Source organism: Oncorhynchus mykiss, chromosome 20 (genome assembly GCF_057628025.1).
Source record: "Oncorhynchus mykiss isolate SJ-2025 chromosome 20, ASM5762802v1, whole genome shotgun sequence".
NCBI lineage: Eukaryota > Metazoa > Chordata > Actinopteri > Salmoniformes > Salmonidae > Oncorhynchus > Oncorhynchus mykiss.
In genome coordinates, this window is record NC_143041.1 from 20,061,675 (window position 1) to 20,078,830 (window position 17,156).

The 17,156-nt window shown below is 41.9% G+C and overlaps 1 protein-coding gene across 1 annotated transcript; it reads left to right on the forward strand.

Annotated features, from left to right (window-relative positions):
• Positions 1–6,926: 6,926 nt before the first annotated feature.
• LOC110499044 (transcription factor Sox-9-A) lies at positions 6,927–11,340 on the forward strand. The gene is made up of 3 exons (XM_021575875.3): positions 6,927–8,205; positions 8,442–8,692; positions 9,021–11,340. The coding sequence occupies exons 1-3, from the start codon at positions 7,766–7,768 to the stop codon at positions 9,803–9,805; spliced, it is 1,476 nt and encodes a 491-aa protein (XP_021431550.3). The 5' UTR covers positions 6,927–7,765; the 3' UTR covers positions 9,806–11,340.
• Positions 11,341–17,156: the final 5,816 nt, after the last annotated feature.

Sequence of the window (17,156 nt, forward strand, 5' to 3'; positions counted from 1 at the left end):
GTGACACTCGCCCGACAGTTACCCCCATCTAAGCAGGGCAGTGTAAAGAGAATTGTCTCGTTACGCCAACACTCTTACAGTAAAAGTTGTAATAGCAGAGCAATTTAACAGCTGAAATCTACGGACATTTGACATTTTTCTAAACTCACAAGGGAATTATAAAAATGTTCAGTCGCAATTAGCTTTTTACCTCATATCATGACTTTCATGATATTGATCAAATTAAGCCTGGTTTGTTTGAAGGTAACTTTAATATCTTCCCACCTTGCAAGCTAAACATTTTCCCAGCAATTTTACTAATTTTGCCATGGGGCAGAGAAGGACATTTGAAGTTGTACAGCTAATTTTCTGCAATTCCACACATTTTACAATAGGGTAGAGAGAAATGTTTTCAGTTTTTAATATGATATCTGAGTGAGAGTAACAAACATAATCAATGAGGGCCCACCCGTCAGAAATTACAGGTCAGACGCTGAATTGTCTGTTCTGGCAAAGGTATTGGAGTCCCTAGTCAAAAGGCAGCTTAAGGCCTACCTCCAGGAAACCAATATTTTGAGTGGTATGTAATCAGGTTTTAAGTCTAGAAACAGCATTGTCACAGCAACTTAGAGGATTTTGAGTGACATAAATTGTGCCCTGGGTAAGAAGCTGCATTGTGTATCTGTATTCATAGACTTGTCAAAGGCATTTGACACTGTGGACCATACTGTCTTGGTGCAGAGACTGAAGTTCATTGTTATTACTGGTCATGCTCTGGAGTGGTTTGTGAACTACCTGTCAAATTGAACCCAGTGTGTTAAGGCAGATGGTTGTAAGTTGGAAACCATAGAGTTATGCTTGGGTGTGCCTCAAGGATCAATTGTAGGTCCCTTGTTGTTTATTATCTAGATCGACAACATTGGGAGACATATTTTAATGCGGATGACACTGTTCTCCATTCAAGTGGCAACAGTTCGACTTTTGCTTTTGAAAAAGCTCAAAAAGCATTTCACATCATTCAATAGAATCTGTACAATTTTAAGCTTGGTCTGAATTCTTTTAAAACAAAATGCATGGTATTTTCCAATACTAAACACTAGAAACGGTGTAATTAATTGCTACTTTGGAAGGACATTCTATAGAACAAGCCAAAACGTACAAATATCTGGGAGTTTGGGTGGATGAGACGTTGAAACCGAGCATGTTGAAACCAGGAGTTGGAACAGAGCATGGAAAAAGATACTTCCACCATGTGTACCAATGAAATGTTTACTTGCAGGCTCCTTCTCTACAATGCAACAACAATAAGAAATAATAAAAGATAAGAATACGAACTAAGTAAATGTAGAATAGAATAAACATTTTACCATAACTATAATACATGAAGGCAGAATTTATAGTCCAATATTTACACGTAGTAAGAGTCTAGTAGCAGCATGGGTGAGTTTATTTTACTAGGCAAGTCAGTTAAGAACAAATACTAATTTTCAATGACAGCCTAGGAACAGTGGGTAAACTGCCTTGTTCAGGGGTAGAATGACGTTTTACCTTGTCAGCTCAGGGATTTAATCATGCAACCTTTCGGTTACAAGTCCAACACTCTAACCACTAGGCTACCTGAGTGAGTGAGTGGGTGAGTGAGTACATGTGTGCTAAGGTGTGGAGCATCAAAGCAGGTGGTCAGTCCAGTTCAAGTGTATAGCAGTCTGATGGCTTGTAGATAGAAACTGTATCTGAGCCTGTCGGTATCAGACCTCATGCTCAACAGTAAGGCAGTGAACAGCTCGTGGCTGGGGTATGTGGTGTCCTTGATGATGCTGTCTTCCTTCCTCAGACACCATTTCGAGTAGATGTCCTGAATGGGTGGGAGCACGGGTCCCAGTGATACACTGGAACGTCTTCACCATCCGCTGGACGGCCTTGAGGTCGTGGACGTAGCAATTCCCGTACCAGGCTGTGATAACCGGCTGGGACACTCACGATGGTGTAGCGGCAGTATTTGGAGAGGACCCAGCATGGCATGCCGAATTTCTTCAGTCGCCTTAGGAACAGAAACTCTGTTGTGCCCTCTTGACAAGAGTGGTGGTGTTGATGGTCCATCTCATTTGTGAGTATTCCTCACATCAAGCTTGGAGAGCGAAAGCACCTAGTCGTCCTGAGCAGGTAGAGTCTTCCTAGATGGCTCGGTATTGTCTGCCTTGAAGCGAGCATAAAATGTGTTAAGCTCATCTGGGAGGGAGGCTTCGGGGGGCACCACACAGTTGGATTTTCCTTTGTAGTCTGTAAGTCCTTGCCACATGCGTTCAGTTCAAGTTTAAGTATGTATTGTCTTTTTGTATCCCTAATGGATTTGCGGAGCTCATACCTGCATGCCTTGTCATAGGGGTTCATTCTGCTGACATGTAATACTGCATTACGAGCCCTCAGCATGGTACTGATATCTCTGTTCATCCAGGGTTTTTGGCTGGGCTATCCAAGCCTAAAACTCCAGGACCTGGTGTCCCTGGAGGAGTTCAAAGGACAAATAGATGAACAGGTTGTTGAGACATGTACAGTGCATTCGGAAAGTATTCAGACCCCTTGAAATGTTCCACATTTTGTTAGGCCTTATTCCAAAATGTATTAAATTGTTGTTTTTCCTCATCAATCTACAAACAATACCCCATAATGACAAACCCAAAACAGGTTTTTACATATTTTTGCTAATGTATTAAACTATCAAAACGGAAATATCACATTTACAAAAGTATTCAGACACTTTACTCAGTACTTTGTTGAAGCACCTTTGGCAGCGATTACAGACATACTTCTTGAGTATGACGCTACAAGCATGGCACACCTGTATTTGGGGAGTTTCTCCCATTCTTCTCTGCAGATACTCTCAAGCTCTGTCAAGTTGGATGGGAAGCATTGCTGCACAGCTTTTTTCAGGTCTCTCCAGAGATGTTCAATCAGGTTCAAGTCCGGGCTCTGGCTGGGACACTCAAGGATATTCAGAGACTTGTCCCGACACCACTCCTGCTGTTTCTTGGTTGTGTGCTTAGGGTCATTGTCGGGTTGGAACGTAAACCTTCGCCCCTGTCTGTTGTCCTGAGCGCTCTGGAGCAGGTTTTCATCAAGGATCTCTCTGTACTTTGCTCCGTTCATCTTTCCCTCGATCCTGACTAGTCTCCCAGTCCCTGCTACTGAAACACATCCCCACAGCATGATGCTGCCACCACCATGCCTCCCCGTAGGGATTGTGCCAGGCATGACGCTTGGCATTCAGGCCAAAGTGTTCAATCGTGGCTTCATCAGATCAGACAATCTTGTTTCTCATGGTCTGAGAGTCCTTTATGTGGATTTTGGCAAAGTCCAAGTGGGCCGTCATGTGCCTTTTACTGAGGAGTGGCTTCTGCCTGGCCACTCTACCATAAAGGCCTGATTGGCGGAGTGCTGCAGAGATGGTTGTTCTTCTGGAATGTTCTCTCATCTCCACAGAGGAACTCTGGAGCTCTAACAGAGTGACGATCGGGTTCTTGGTCACATCCCTGACCAATGCCCTTCTCCTCCTATTGCTCAGTTTGGCTTGGCGGCCAGCACTAGGAAGAGTCTTGGTGGTTCCAAACTACATCCATTTAAGAATGATGGAAGCCACTGTGTTCTTGGAATCTGTGCATCGACATAATCCTGTCTTGGAACTCTACGGACAATTCCTTCGACCTCATGGCTTGGTATTAGCTCTGACATGTAATGTCAACTTTGGGAACTTATATAGACAGGTGTGTGCCTTTCCTAATCATGTCCAATCAATTGAATTTACCACAGGTGGACTCCAATCAAGTTGTTGAGGATGCACCTGAGCTCAATTTTGAGTCTCATAGCAAAGGGTCTGAATACTTATGTAAATAAGGTATTTCTCTTTTTCATTTTTTATAAATTAGCAAATATTTCTAAAAACATATTTTCGCTTTGTCATTATGGAGTATTGTGTGTAGATTGATGAGATTTTTTTGTATTTAATACATTTTAGAATAAGCCTATAAACGTAACAAAATGTGGAAAACGTCAAGGGGTCTGAATACTTTCTGAATCCACCGTACTGTAGTTGTTTCTAGTTGTTAACCGATGTCACTAGTTTGCGTTGCCTGATGTAAGGAATCATGTTGTTTTATTTCACACCTACCACACTTATGCCTGCATGCACACACACGCACATTGCCTGTCTGTCTGCTGTTGTATTTGTGCTGTTGCCAGCGTCTTCTGTCGTTTTGTTGTACTTGTTTTTTGTGTGTTTTTTCCCCCATCCCCACATGAGGCCTATTGCCTCTTGCCAGGCTATCATTGTAAATAAGAATTTGTTGTTCATTTACTTGCCTAGTTAAATAAAAAAAATGCAATTCAACCATGATTAATACAAGTTTAGATAGCTGGCTAGACTAGTTTACTAATCTAAAACATTTTATCTGACATTGGCTAATTAAGTGACAGTCAGTGACTGACATAACAAGAGAAAAACACAACCAAATCTTTAAATTGCACCTTGTGTATTCTCCTATTCTGACTCTCAAGAGTAAGTCTCACTAGACATACAGTATTTCATTCATGTAAATCCACCCCAAGGCCACTACTTTTTCCCCCCTCAATACATTTGTGATGATGCTGCCTTGCACAGTGTGAACATCTAATTAAATCATGGTCTTATTCTCCCACTCTTTCATCCATTTGATTGTCTACCTGTTGCTGTGTTTAGGCCTAAATGTTAGCTATTGTGCTCGCTGTAAGATTTTTATCCCAGTATTTGTAACATTGGGATCAATGTCATTTTCTAATTAGGCCAATAACAAAGAAGTATTTTTCAGACATTGAAATCAGATTCATTTTGGGTTCTGAATTCAAGTTGAAAAGACGTCTCTTCCGGATGTTGAAAATACGTATTTTTCGGACTTTTCTCATGTTTAATTTACAGACTTTTTAAAAACATTTATTTTCATGTTAATAATTACTAATAATTAATTAAGATTGACAGGGATGGAACTCTTGGAACTTCAATATGTGCCAATAAATATGAAAATGCCACATTCCACTGACCTGGCGGGCTAGGTTTGCATGTTTTCTACTAGCCTGGTTTGAAAACTACTAGCCTCGAGCTAGCAGGCTCGTTAAATGTCCATCCCTGCAGGCAAGCATTCGGTTGATAAAACTTGATTCGGGAGCCTACTTTGTTTACATTACATGGCTCGCTAGTTATTATGCATTTTGCTACTTTTAAAAGTAAATATTACTCACTTTAGAACAGTTACTTGCAAGCTCATTATTTCCTGCAAGTGTGTGGTGCACTTCCTGGGCTTAGTTTCTCATTTTGATAATATAAATGTTATTCTGAGATGAGCGACTGTGTGCACGTTTGGTGGTGAATTTAATTTAGTTTAATTTAGTAATTATTATTATTATTATTTTAAATTATTAGTTAAATACTCTGATATATAAAAAAAAAAAAAAAAAAAAAAGATAATGTCACCTTTCTGAAGAAGTGAATTGGAATGACCCAATCCAGGTAAGGGTGCTGCCGTCTGGTATCTGTGCCAGCCGGTTTCAGACCTTCAGGGCTAGAAGAAGGAACGAGCTTGCTGATTGTAATTAAACACCTGATTTCAAATGACAGAATGTTATCCAGTGCCTTCCTCCCTTGAACTTGAAACTGCATAACAACATTGTAAGTCCTCGTCTTCCTCATCATCATCCTTGGAGCTCTGTTGGTGAATGTATTCAGTGATGCCTTTATTCCTTTTAAAACTATAAACAAACAAGGACACTAATTGAGTGGCGCATGGGTTATTAACAAAAGTCTCAAATGCTCTCTTCTGTTTATGTTAAAAGCGAATATCTTAAATAAACAGGCTCAATGTAAATAAATGTCTGCGCAAGAGTGCAGACACCATGGGAGTTTCTGAATCTGGAACCAGAGCTCTAATTGCACTGAGGAGAAGATAGGATTACTGACTGATTCTACATTTCGGCAGGCTGACATAATGCAAACAAACAATTTTACAACATCCAGAGTCCCCTTCCACTTAAGCAGCCCGCAATAGGCATAGAAACAGAGAGAGAGAGAGAGAGAGAGAGAAATAAAACACATGTTGCACACACACATTACAACCTAAATCAAATGTCCACAACTTCACAAAGCCAAATAAACAACCAAACGACATGGGTTCAGACGGAAAGGACTGTGAATGACCAAGTGGACCCAGTGGACACCGACTTTATTATGGTGATCTCTAGGTGAGACATAAATATTTCTGTGTTTTGAGGGAGATATAAATATTATTTATCAATGGAGGGTGCATGGTGAGCTTGGGTGAGGAAATACTTGTTCGATTTTATAATGATAATTTTGACCACTTGCTTTTATCTCCAGCGCTGCCATTAGAAGAAGAAACAATCATCCTCAACGGTTGCGACAGTGCAAATGTTTCAAACTTTTCTTGTGTTCCTCATGTCCTCCAGAAAAAGGAACACGTTGTAAAGTAAGTTCCTGGGCTGCTGTCTCCCCCTATGGGCATATGTTATCATGGCATGCATGGACCAACATTTTATTTTGCCAATCCCTCTCTGCAAACCAAACGGTAAAGACTGTATGGCCATTTTGAACCAGTAAAATAATAATTGGTTTTGTATGCATCGAATAAATAGTATTTTATATATTTGTAATGTATCTGCTGTGGCCTTTATTTGTCGCACATAATAGCCGTAGGCATGGTCACTACAGACCCTCCTCGATTGTAATGAAGGTGTGACTTTGTATGACTTTCGATATAGGATTTCTTATGCAGACAAATTGAGTCATAATGGAAACAATATTGGTAGGCCTATTTCCATGATTTCAATGTTTTATTTCGTCAACTATTAGCTTTTTTTTTACTGGTTTAACTTTGAAGGTTTGAGTAAAATAAAACAAATCAAATCATTTTTTTATTGGTCACATACACATGGTTAGCAGATGTTATTGCGAGTGTAGCGAAATGCTTGTGCTTCTAGTTTCCGACAGTGCAGCAATATCTAACAAGTAATATCTAACAATTCCACAACAGATACCTAATACACACAAATCTAAGTAAAGGAATGGAATAAGAATATATAAATATAAGTATATGGATGAAACACTCAAATAGTCTATGATTTAAGAATATAAAAAATATTTGTAAACCTAAATCAATTTCAGTACTTGAATTATTATACCTACAACAATATTGTACACAAAATGTGAAACTGTCGATGCATTTGCTGTGTGTGTGGAGGGGAGGGGGCCGTAGGGATCAAATTCCTTCAGTTCGTTATGCTCTGTCGACCAATCACATTTGGGTATTCTCGGGTATTCTGTAGCCGTACAGTAACTCACTTATAAAGTCCGCTTGCAAAGGATTTCAGTTCAAAGCACGCACACGTTCTGGAGATACTATTTGGAGACAGACTAGAACACTTTCTCTTTTTATCTGAAAAAAAACAGTTGCCGCAAATCATCAGCTGTTGCTCGAGTGTGGAGACGCCTGCAAACAAAACTAGGTTATTATACAATATTTTAGAAAGGCATATGCATAAAGACATTCTCTCTCCAAAAGGCTTTGTGCAGTTGACTGCCTCATTGCAGGAGCAAATAACGTCTACTGTTACTTTTGATCCACTTTTGGACATTTTAAATACTTTGGTCAAACTTTTCCTCGTGTGTAAAAGCATCTCTAGGGATCTCACCCTCAAGAGCCGTACTTTCATATTTTGTGCGTAATTGTTCGACAACATTTTTCGTATGAATCTACTCGACCCCTTCCTGAAAATGACAGACGAACAAGACAAATGTCTCTCTGACGCACCGAGCCCGAGCATGTCCGAGGACTCTGCGGGATCCCCGTGCCCTTCCGGCTCTGGCTCAGACACCGAGAACACCAGACCTTCAGAGAACGGTCTGCTGATGGGTCCGGACGGTCCCCTCGTCGAGTTCAAGAAGGACGACGATGACAAGTTCCCCGTGTGCATCCGCGACGCTGTGTCCCAGGTGCTGAAGGGCTACGACTGGACCCTGGTGCCAATGCCAGTCCGAGTGAACGGATCTAGTAAGAACAAGCCCCACGTCAAGAGACCGATGAACGCGTTTATGGTTTGGGCGCAAGCCGCTCGGAGAAAACTGGCTGATCAGTACCCTCATCTGCATAACGCGGAGCTGAGCAAAACTCTGGGGAAACTATGGAGGTGAGTCTCACTCCTCTGTTATTACTTCCAAAGGTTTATTTCGAGTGGCATCGCGTTTGTGGTCTTGTTAATGAAAATAGTTTTTATTTAATAGGCAACTCAATTCTACTTTTACTCGTGCATTTTGCGCTCGCATGTGAACTCGATACTGTGATCATTTAACCTTCGTCGTAAACTATTTGGTTGTTAATTTAATATTTGATTTACTCATGTATCTATTTGCCTTTCACGCACAGGCTTCTCAATGAGGGAGAGAAGCGTCCGTTCGTGGAGGAGGCAGAGCGCTTGAGGGTACAGCACAAGAAAGACCACCCCGACTACAAGTACCAGCCCCGGAGAAGGAAGTCCATGAAGAACGGACAAAGCGAGTCTGAGGACGGCAGCGAGCAGACGCACATATCGCCAGGAGCGATCTTCAAGGCGCTCCAGCAAGCTGACTCTCCAGCCTCTAGCATAGGAGAAGTGCACTCCCCGGGAGAACACTCAGGTAAGAGGAAAGAAAATGCGTAGTGCCTATTGCATTGGTCTCATTCAACATGTGTTCATCAATGTATATTTGACACTTCAATGCTGCTAGACTTTTTATAAGAATATTGTCTGAAATAGATTGTTTGAAAAGCTGATGACGGATATTATCAGATATGTTCTCTGTTAGTTTAACTTGATGTCTAGACTAATTTCTTATTCCACTCATGCATGACCACTTGTAAAGCCCTTATTTTTCCTTTTCAATTAAATCCATGGCTCTGCTCTTGCTCTGAGATTTGTATTACAGAAATATGTATTCCATATGTAACCCACCCTCTCTCTCTCAGGCCAGTCCCAAGGGCCCCCCACCCCTCCCACCACACCTAAGACCGACATCCAAGTGGGAAAGGTGGACCTGAAGCGTGAGGGTCGCCCCTTACAGGAAGGCACGGGCCGTCAGCTCAACATTGATTTCCGGGATGTGGACATCGGTGAGCTGAGCAGCGACGTAATCTCCCACATCGATACCTTCGATGTCAACGAGTTTGACCAGTACCTGCCCCCCAACGGTCACCCAGGCGCTCCTGGCACTGCCGCTGGCCAGGTCTCCTACAACGGTACCTATGGCATCAGCAGCTCCGCAGTCAGCCAGGCAGCAGGGGGCACCGCAGGGCACAGCTGGATGACCAAGACCCAGAGTCAGCAGCAGCACTCCCTGACCACGCTGGGTAGTGGAGGGGAGCAGGGCCAGAACCAGAGGACCCCCACACACATCAAGACAGAGCAGCTGAGCCCCAGCCACTACAACGATCAGCAGAACTCCTCCCCCCCGCAGCACGTCACCTACGGCTCCTTCAACCTGCAACACTACAGCTCTTCCTCCTACCCCTCCATCACCCGCGCCCAGTATGACTTTTCTGACCACCAGGTCGGCACCAACTCCTACTACAGCCACGCAGCTGGGGGCCAGGGCTCAGGGCTCTACTCCTTCAGCAGCTACATGAGCCCCAGCCAGAGGCCCATGTACACCCCCATCGCAGACACAACAGGAGTGCCCTCCGTGCCACAGACCCTCAGTCCCCAGCATCACTGGGACCAGCAGCCAGTGTACACACAGCTCTCCCGGCCCTGAGGACACAGTCATCTACACACAGACTTACATAGACTGATAGACATGCCCATCTTGCAGAGGGAGACTTTGTCACAACATTCCAACATCTAGCTCCGAGCATACAGACACTTGAATTTACAACAGAGGAGAAGACAACAAAGAAGAAGAAGGAAAGCTGGACTTGAGAGAACTGAAATTAGACCAGAATGGCTCACAACGTGCCTTTTTTTGTGTATTGATGAAACATATTTTGAGCATTGAGAAATCCTCTGTGAGGACTGTTTAAATTGTTGATATTTTTAGTAGGTACTGTGTATGTTTTCTTACCTTTTTTACTCTGGCAGTTTGCTATTCTGGGGGATGTTAAACACATATTTGTAGAGAAAAAGCTTTATTTCTATCCAGTTCAGCAGTAAACCACAGTAGTGCAGTTATCTATTCTATGGCCTCAATTCTCTGGTGGATTTTTTTATAGGCAGTAAATCTCTGTCCTTTTTTGGTTGTGTTTGTTTTTGTTTGTCTTCCTGCAGTGCATTGTGCTTATATGTGCTGTGCCATCCAACAAAATGAACTACATTTGTATTTGTGCAGTTTAGGGTTTCTCCATCAATGATATATTCTGATTATAGGACGTTCTTAGATGTAACAGGGGCAAGGGAAGAAGTTTGGACGTTATCGTTTTGTGCAGGAGATTCCACCCTTTTGCACCATTAGTGCCTAGCATATCAGAGGTTGGGTGATAGGATGTCTGTGTCAGAGTGTGTGTGCTACAGCACATACTATAGAAGAGAGAAGCCACAGCTGAGATTCTACTTACCGTCTGACAGCATGTGTTTGACAGCCACAGGAAGTGCCCTTTGACCTCTCGGGCGTCCCCTGCCATCCACCATCACGCCAGTGTCGTTTTACAGCCCCCTGCCTGATCCACCTCTCACCCCCTCCCGGCCCCTCTCAGTCTTAACCCTTTAATTTATTATTAGCTTAATTTTATTTTCAAAGTAATTATTATTTAGCATTTTATTCTTTATTTTAATATTTTATACAATTAATTAATTTGTCTTCAAAATAAGTTACCTTCTGGATATTAAATGTCATATAAACCGGTCTTTTTAGCCGAGGGGGTTACTTAAAAAATGACACAAACTGTAATCATCATGCTTTATTTAACATATGTAAATGTTTCTATTTTAAATGTTTAATTTGTCATTTTTTTTGTTATCGAGTTGTGTACGGATTATTGTTAATTGTGAAGTTTGGATTCTAAACTGGAAATACGTTTTGAGCATAATGACAAAGTTTTACAATTGGTTATGTTTACGCTGTGGCTAATATGTTTGTGTTATTAGAGGTACCAGCATCCCTGTCTTTTCTAAGGACTTTTTTTTAAACGTCCTGACACATACAGTACTATCTCAGTACTGATGTTTTCTTTCGGATGCATCTGAACAAATTGTCATTTTCTTCAGCTAGCTTAACATGTTACTGTACTGTCTTAAAAAGAAGCTTAACTTTTGTATTGTATTTGCAATAAAAGAGAAAATACTCTAGAAACAAAATGGCTGTTGATATTTTATTGCACAAAACATGACCTACTTATTGAATAGGGTGGGGGAACAAGGAATCTTGAGTTTATATGGATAAACATTATGCTACATAACACCTCCATACGTTGGAATTCATAACATTTAAACCAACCCAATATCAACCTCAGAATTTTACTGTTTAGTCATATTGAGACAGAGAGGTAGACGGAAAGAGTTAAAGAGAGAGCCTGAGAGAAGGCAGTTCTCTCAGAAGCCTTGTTTATCTCATTTATTTTCTCGTTTTTTCTCTTCCGTCAGCTGGAGCAACAGGGGGTCCCCCCTTCCTCCAGTCTGCATGTTGTAAGGCTCTGGAGCTTTACTGGGAGAGGCTACTCTGCAGAAAAACATTACAACCGTGAAAAAAAACGTAAATGTTTTTCAATTTTAAAGCAGGGGACTTTGCTTCCCTACCAGCAAAGCTCTCTTTAAAGATTTTCAGTGCTGCCACCTTTTAAAGGTCAACTCAAGGAAATATTTACAAGCTTCACAACACCCGAGACCAAGTGCCATTTTCCTATTCTCTACTACTATGAATCACACCTTTTGGAAGCTATTGTGATTTTTGAAACCACAGTTTTATAGTATGGACACAAGGCATAGGAGGACCATAAAATGTGACTCATTTCAGGAAACTAAGCGTATGTCTCGCATTCAAACGTAAACATTTATTTTTGATCAAAGTGTGTTTTATGGCAGAAATGCTTTCTGGAACATGTAAACTTCCACGTTCGTTAATAACAAACTTGTATGCCATCTGTAAATATGAGTAAAATAGAGCCTAGTTGGTTTAGCCACGGAAAAATACAGGGACCTTCCCGCTAGCCATGATTGGCTGAGATAATGGATGGACAGGACATGCTGAGAGATGAGTTCTGATTGGTCTGCCATGTAGCACGCTTCTGTCTATAACAAAGGGCTGCTCAGTATGTGTAGGTAACCCTTTCTAATACAGCTTATATGAAAGATATCACAAATAACTGCAAAAGTGTTGCTCTCCACTTTCTGGAGGACAGAGTTTTGAAATCAGTGGAATGTCCGGTGGAAGCAGCATATGACAGCTAAGGAGATGGAGAAAATTCTGACTTTTAATTGCAAATATGTGGATGGGAGTCAAAAACAGAACACACAGAAGGCTGTTGTATAAAACACCTGTCTCCGGATTACATCTTCAAACTAAGGGCAACTATGGCATCTGTGACATAGAGGAAAGATATTATGCGTTTCAAATTTAGTTAGAAAGTTGTTTTCATTGCAAGTTAAAGCGTGCTGTTAGCTAGCTAGCTAATGTTACATGTACGATCTGAGTAGTAATATTATTTGTATCTCAGAGCAATTTGCATTGATAGTTATAGCCTAATGTTAGCTAGCTAACATTGAATCTAGTTGATTAGCTACCTGCAGATTCATGCAAGGTAGTAATGTCATGAGCTAGCTAGCTACATGTCTAAACAAAATACTCTACTATGCAAGGTACCATTTCACTGTACCATAACACCTTCTGCATCCTGTGCATGTGACAAATAAACTTAGATTTTATTTGATATTGTGTGTGTTTACCAGAAATGGTAATGTGAAGAACAACATGACCTACACCAAAGTCAAATTAGCCTATAATGAATGCCCTGCTTTTATTTCACCACACTCACAACTGGCAAGATTCTTTCTGTAATTAGCATGCCATTAACTTGGAAATAATGATCTTGTTGTGAGTTTATTTTCCTGTAATAATTAATACAAATTAGCTAAAGTTAAGCCGTTATCAGCTTTATGATGTGGTCATTATTTTAACTTAACGTTAGCTAGCTATGCTATGCTATGCTAACAAGCTAGAAACAAACCAAAACATTATTTAGAAAGTTGCTTTTAGTTGCCTGGTTTGCTAGATTGACATAAACAAAAATGTATTTTTAAACGGATGGGTTTATTGGTGTTAAAATACACCAGTTATGCTAGTTTGGACAACCAGGCTGCTGATGTCATTAATGTGAATCCTTAAAGATAAGGTAGGGCTAGGCTTAAGAGGGTGTGATCAATGCTGAAAGGGTATAGACAAACTTTATCAACTTTCAAAGCAGAATTACTTTCCCATTGTTCCTCAACTGTAGTGTATGATATACCATTTTCTATCTCTGAGACTCTACTTTTGTCCAATGTAAAAAACACAATTTCAAATGTTGCTGCATAAGACCGAATCGATCCAGTCGGTCAAAAATATATTTTTATCCATGTTATTGTACAGTATGTTTTTAAAATCATCATCAGAATCACTACACGCATAGTTTTATATGGTATCCGTCATTATTTTTGATCTGAGAAGTGAGAGTGACAGTGACGGTGTATTATAGCCTTTTAGGCATAATAGAAACATTCGTCAAGGTGTGAGAGAAAGATGTAACTCTGAATTAAAACAATCACTGTAGCTGTTTATAGAAGTGAAGTATCCACTTATGTAATGTGATTACCTTGTTCTTTAAGTGTCAATGACAATTACATACAGTCATCTCCACCATATTATATGATCTGGCTGTGCACCTAGTTCATTGGCTGATCAAGGTGGGAGGAGGACATCTAGCACCTGTTTCCAGTGATCCGATTGGAAGACATCAGTTTGGCACCTTGGAATTGATTCCTAGACAGGAAGGAAAGAGGGGGAGGCAGAGAAGAGAGAGAAAATGAGCAATAAGGAGGGAAAGAGAGGGAGAGAGATGACTTCAGTTGAAAAGCAGCCCAACCCATCTGAAAAAGCCATCAGTATCCCTGCTCTTCTAATGGGGAAATGGTAGTACTTAGGAGTGGACAGATGACATGTTTCACATGGATTTTTCCCCCCGCCAGTGTGCTCCCAGGCCAAGTCACATGCTGGGGTGTAGGCTCAGTCCCAGCAGTGCACTGAAATAAAATGAACGCTCTCGCCCTATGACAAGGCATGTTGCTAAGCATCATCCTCAACCCCTCCGCCTATCTTTGGTCCTGTATGGCTCAGTTGGTAGAGCGTGGCGCTTGTGTTATAGGGTGGACTTTAGCTCTCATAGGAATTGAATCTTCACCGATCTTTGCATGATGATCTCACAAATAATTGATCGATTGCTGATTGCCATTCAGTGATTGCATGTGTGCTGTGACTTGGAGGTTTGCGGTGCTTAATTGTATGAGCTTTCTCAACCACCCTCCTCCCGTGATTGGAACATCCCTTAACTATGCTCTCTCTTTCACTGCAGTTCACGCCCTTGGTCTCGTTGATAACCCGTGGTGCATTTGTGTTTGGGGTGGAGCACCTGTTAGGGCAGTGTGCCAGGAGCGCGAGAATACAAATGTTTTGAGCAGCGGAGGTCTGGTTGGTGCTAGCTTATAGCGGTGTCTGTTCTAAACAATTTGCCCTGCTTTCAAGGGGTTTTTGTCTTCTTTTTTTTATTTTTATGGGAGAGCACCGCGGTGATGGTGGCTTCGCTGGGTATTTGTAACTATTAATAATCTGATCATTTATTGCTCTTAAAGTGACGCTAATGTGATTGTAATCCTAGGTATTATAGTTGTCTGAGTAGTGTGCAAGCCACCATCTGGGTATGTATCACTGCCTGTTATTTATAATGGCGACGTTAAAACAGACTATGGCCAGATAGTTTCACTTACAACATTTAAAATATATATTTTGTATTTGATTTAAAGTGTTGCCTGGTCCATTGTCTTGCTCATGACCCAATCAATATGTTGAGTGTCACAAACCTGTCTTGTACTGGTTGAGGTGTTCCACCTCATTAAACAGGAACCGACGTAGTCTGGTAGGTGAGCCATGTTAGTCTCGGCTCGGGTGGGATACTTGCATTGCCAGGATTGTGGGTTTCATTCCCAGGGCCACCCAGAAGTAGCGCCTGCTAAATGTCACGTTATATATTTATTGGGTTGTCTTCATTGAGCTACCTTGTCTGTGTAGACCTATCGCTTATTTCTGACCAGAGAAGGTCCCCATAGATTTTGTTAGTAATTCTCATGCAAATATCAATAACATGGCTTAAAGTATGTTTTCTCTCTGCCCCATGGCAATGTGTAGAATTGCAGGAAATGAACTTCAATTTCTCTCTACTGTCAAGGGGGTTGACACACTAATGTTTTGCTGCTAGGTGGGGGGGCCCCAACCAAATCTCGCTTGGGGCCCCCACTAGACCTTGCCCACTGTGGAGTGGAACTAATCATATAGGCAGTCTGTCTTGTCAGCTGCTCTGAGGGACAGGTCTAAATATAGGCCTGTTACTGATTGCCATAAGACACCCTATAGCCTTGATACTGGTGACTGAGGGACCAAAACAGTTCCTGTTCACTATAGGATCTCTGGCTGGGTCTGAAAGTATCCCAATGCACCTATTGGTGTTGGATTGGGTTAGCTACCCCCATACAATGTAGAAGTGTTTTGAGACCGAGAAAATGCCATCTTAAACGCTATCCATTACGAATAGGAATGTGCAGCATTTAACTGGCACATGGACACACAAACCTCCTCTGTCTTTATATGACTGTGCGAAGTCCTAAAATAACCACATGTCGGAGTTATGCTCTAGCTGTGTGCGACGCACACAATTGACTGGGTGAGGACCAGACCCCAGGCCTGGCATATACACCCACTCCCCAGAGGCCGGAAGCAGGGACACTGGATTTGGAGTGGCTCAATCAGTGGGCAGTTTTCCCCAGAAGAAGCCCATTAATATTCTGAACAGACAGTCTCGATGGGAATTTGTCCCCTCCGAGCCCAATGGGTGGTCCTTTTTAAATGTAAAATACTACACCAAAAGAGAACCTAGCAACTTCCAACCCTCGGACAATGGACTGCTTTAGAATGCACAAATAGATGTGATTTGGTTATGTGTGGGAGAAATACCAACCCGAAACGGTGGAGGGGAATTAATAAAGTAAATGTATTGAAGAGCGAGTGATTGTGTGTGTTTACATGAGTGTGTGTGTCTGTGAAAGGTGTATTAGTGTGTGTTTATGTGTGAGAAAGTTTACTAAACAAGAAAATGACCTAATCAAATAAACAATCAGTATTCCATGGCCTCCTTGCTGCTTGAACATAAAAAAACACAATACCATACCCAAGTCAGGAGTCATTAAAAACAATGGTAAGTAGCATTTGCTAATTCAGTAACAACCCCCAGGGCAAACTTGTTTGCTTATGTTGGTGTGCAAAGCCCACTGTATGAAAATCACATTGACTTTATGGTGCTCTTGGGCTGCATTACTTACTGTATGATTCCGTCCAGTTCTCTTCACATTCTCCAACTCCTTGCTGCTTCTGGCAACATCCATGTCCCCCCCCCCCCCCCCCACACACACACACCCCGTCATCTTCACATCGAACCCCTCTGTCTTGGGTCCATTCACCCCACTGCCCCCGTCACTACAGCAGCCCACTGTCATTGTTCCTAGGGACCAGCACAAACGAGACGACTTGACCCCTTCGTGCCCCCCCCCCCCCCCCCCCCCATTTCCTCTCCTTTCAAACTGCCTAGCCTCCCGAAAGCAGTGCCTGGACACAGAGGAAACTGTACATCAATAAGGACCGGCGAGACAGGATTTTTTTTTTACTACACTTCACACAGAGGCCGATGGAGAGGAACATTGGTCTCCCCTGGCAACAGACGCCCACACGAGCCAGAAACAGTAGCCTATATGGTCCCTAGCCTGGATATTGTGAGGTCCGTCAGGTGCTAGTCCTGTTTGTCTGGGCTCTTACACAAGTGGGAGGATTTATAGTATCTTCATATTTTCTCTCTTGTTTCTTAGGATGGCCTTGGTGC